Below are 3,276 nucleotides of genomic sequence, written 5' to 3' on the forward strand. Positions count from 1 at the left end.
GGTCTCACGCATGCAACTCCTAGCCGTGGGTACACACAATGAGCCAGTACATTGTTTTTTGCAGCCAGGCCGCCCTGACACAGTATATGTACAGTGGACGGTCCGGAACTGGTTAATGATGCTGGCGGTGGAGGGGTTAAACATCTAGGGTTAAGTGTGTGCCTAGCCAGTGTTTTTGTGTACTTTATGTGCTGCTTTTACTAGATGAAGAGATGGATTTTATTCCCCAGGGACACAAAATCCATCCCTCCCCCCTGTCAGAACAGAAATCTTCTTTATTTACATAGTCAGATCTCTGCTCTGTGTGTTGTATCAACGTTCAGTAGGTGCCGGCAGACATGCAGTGCCTGACACCCTCAGAACAGTTTCTGCTGAGATTAATCACAGCAGAAGTGGCCCGCCGGTGGTGCACGCCCCCCTAGGCTGAAGTGCAGCATCACATATACTGTATATACCTTATCCTGCACTGGAGAGCCGCCCTGTAGCAGTAAATATATAAATTACACATTAATGGCTACAGATGCATCAACTCATAAAGTTTCATGTGGTATTGGTTGGTATCACACACTTGATGTGCGCTAGACATATGCAATTCATTTTGGTCCGAATACAAATTCAGACACATTTTTGGTGATACATCCAAATCTCTGAACAAAATAGTAATGAATAGTAACGAATTCCGTTGAAAATCATTAAAACTGTTTTTGTTTACTTGTTTTCTAATGAATTCCAAATTTTCAGAACGATCCGAATGTGGATTGGTTGGAAAATGATCGACCGATTTGAATCCTGTGTGAAGAATAGCTGGTTGTAAAGCAGCGGGCTGGAAAGCCGACTAACGCATCCTTAATAACCGATGAGTCATCAGCTGTCAGCGGGCTTCCCCACTGACACCTGAAATGTAAGCGAAACAATGCCAGCAATGCAAAAATTTTATTTAAAAATGGCGTGGGGGATTCCCTCCCAAATCCATACCAGTCCCCTCTGCCCTCCCGCCCCAAAGCACCTTGTACCTATGTTTATGGGGACAAGGGCCTCTTCCCTACAACCTTGAGCTGTGGTTGTGGGGGTCTGCTGGTGGAGGGCTTAACAAAATCTGGAAGCTCCCTTTAACAAGGGGGGCCCTCAGATCTCATCCCCCACACCTCCCCATGCGAATGAGCATTTCCTACCCTTTCACCAAAAATGTGTAAAATGTGAAAAATAGTACACGAGTTTTTTGACAATTCCTTTATTAAAAAATAAAAAACGATGTCCCCCTGATGTAGATCCATCTCATGAAACATATCTTTCCGTTCTGCACATGTCTAATGTGCGCCTTAAGTGAAAGGTCCCTCATCACTGAAAATGAATTTTGACAGCAGGTTATCATCATTTTCCATTAACGTCTCCCGCAATATTCAAATCGGGTTTCATTGTCTTGCTGGTGTAACTTATGGAGCAATTGCAGCTTGTAAGGATGAAACCACAATCGTTTGCTTACCGTGCTTTGCCGGACATGTAACTCTGGGCAAGCTCTGCGTGTTGACTTCTTGGGGCTGCGCAAAAATGGCTTCTTTGACTCAGTCAACAACTTGCTCGGGGACCGATTATCGGCCTGAATTTCCCTTTCTCTGATCACAGATGCATTCTTTATCAAGGAAATTGCTGTACCACTTCAAAATGGACTTGCTAGCAGATCCACATTAACTTTGCATTTGAAAGCATGTTGCACAGTCACGGCACTGTTTGTTTTAGCAAATTCTACCTTGCACCAGCATAGAATGCATTAAGATAAAAAACCTTCTGCCTTTACAACCACATTAATGTGAGTTAATGTGTCTGCAGTCACCAAATTTGTATTTTATAACTACTTAAAATCAAGGAGTGTTTTTGTGTTCCCTCTGTATAATGTTAATTTTAATGCGTCTTCCAGAAACGACTACAGAGGAGACTGGGATGATATAACAAAACCATAAAGTACAGATGAATAGAGAGAAGATCTCCGCAGTATAAAGAATTCTCTGGCAATCTCCAGCTGTCACCTTGCTTCCGCCCACTAGTGTTGTAATCCTCCAGGTTTAGGTTGGCCCCTCCCCCTCCTCCTCCTATCTCAGAATTCTCCAGCACTCTCCAGCACAGAGTTCCAGCCGTCACTCAGAAGTTCCTGGCCCCGCCTCATATTATTCATGATGTGTCCCCCAGGCCCCTCCCCCTGGCTCCATATATGGAGAGCACATGGAGGGGTACAGAAGTGTCTCAGGCAGTATAAAAGGAGCCGGGCTGGCAGAGGTTGCAGTACAGCGAGCAGCAGAGAGCAGACGCTGACACACAGGCAGACGGCCTCCAGCTGAACTGTGACAAGAAGCTCCAGGAAAAGCAGCAGCAGAGCGACATGTTCCCTCTCAGCCTCCTCCAGTCCTCGCACAGTCCTGTGTATGTCTACCGCCAGCCCGAGCTCCCCCACTGGACCGCCACACACCTCATCCTCCGCCAGCTGGAAGACGACATGCGGAGCGTGAGCAGCGACATGGAGAGGAGAATGCAGCACCTCCACCAGGCTTACCATCTCCTGGCCAATGACCTGGACATGAGGAGGGGGAGGGGAGCTCAGAGTGGACACCCCACCGCCCCCCAAGACAAATCCCCCACCGAGGGCAAAGATGGGAAGGAGAACTTTGAGCTCTCCCTGGACGTGAGTCCGTTTTCTCCAGAAGAACTGACAGTGAGGACGGAAGGAAGGAGACTGATCGTGGTGGGAAAATCCGACAAGAAAAGGGAGGCGGAGAATGGCGGCTTCTTCCAGGAATACAGAGAGTGGCGCAGAGAAGCCGAGCTCCCGGAAGACGTGAATCCCGAGGATGTGCTGTGCTCCATGTCCAAGGACGGCCGGCTCCACTTCCGGGCACCTCGCCTGGCACTGCCCGCTGCCCAAGGAAGAGACATCACCATCACCATGGAGCAGAGCCCAGGAGAAGGTCAGGAGTCCAACCCGGAGAACCAGAAGCACCGGGGACAGCAGGAGCAAGACCTCCCCCACAATTCATCCTGATGACATGATGGGACTGAGATTTGGTACAAAATAATCGATTTTCTGTCACTATTTCTATCAGGATGAGAAGATGTCAGGAAGATCACTTCTACTTTCCCATCTTAGAATTGATGTTATTGTTCCACTTTCCTGATTTTTATATTTCTTGGATCACTGTTTCTATATACTCTATATATAGTTTTCTAAATAAATATTTTCATTTTATAACTATCTTCTGTTCTTTGTTTGCATGGACCAGGAAATGT

At 47.0% G+C, this 3,276-nt stretch overlaps 1 protein-coding gene across 1 annotated transcript; it reads left to right on the forward strand.

Moving 5' to 3' along the window:
- Positions 1-2,175: 2,175 nt before the first annotated feature.
- LOC143933250 (heat shock protein 30C-like) lies at positions 2,176-3,238 on the forward strand. The gene has a single exon (XM_077456135.1). It carries the CDS (start codon positions 2,375-2,377, stop codon positions 3,029-3,031), a length of 657 nt encoding a protein of 218 aa, XP_077312261.1. The 5' UTR covers positions 2,176-2,374; the 3' UTR covers positions 3,032-3,238.
- Positions 3,239-3,276: the final 38 nt, after the last annotated feature.

The sequence above is a fragment of the Lithobates pipiens genome, unplaced genomic scaffold (genome assembly GCF_037356315.1).
Source record: "Lithobates pipiens isolate NorthernLeopardFrog02 unplaced genomic scaffold, aLitPip1_a1.2 Scaffold_27, whole genome shotgun sequence".
Taxonomy (NCBI): Eukaryota; Metazoa; Chordata; class Amphibia; order Anura; family Ranidae; genus Lithobates; species Lithobates pipiens.

Excerpts from the sequence above, each read along its gene's own strand:
- LOC143933250 (XM_077456135.1), top strand. The coding sequence starts at position 2,375 with ATGTTCCCTCTCAGCCTCCTCCAGTCCTCGCACAGTCCTGTGTATGTC.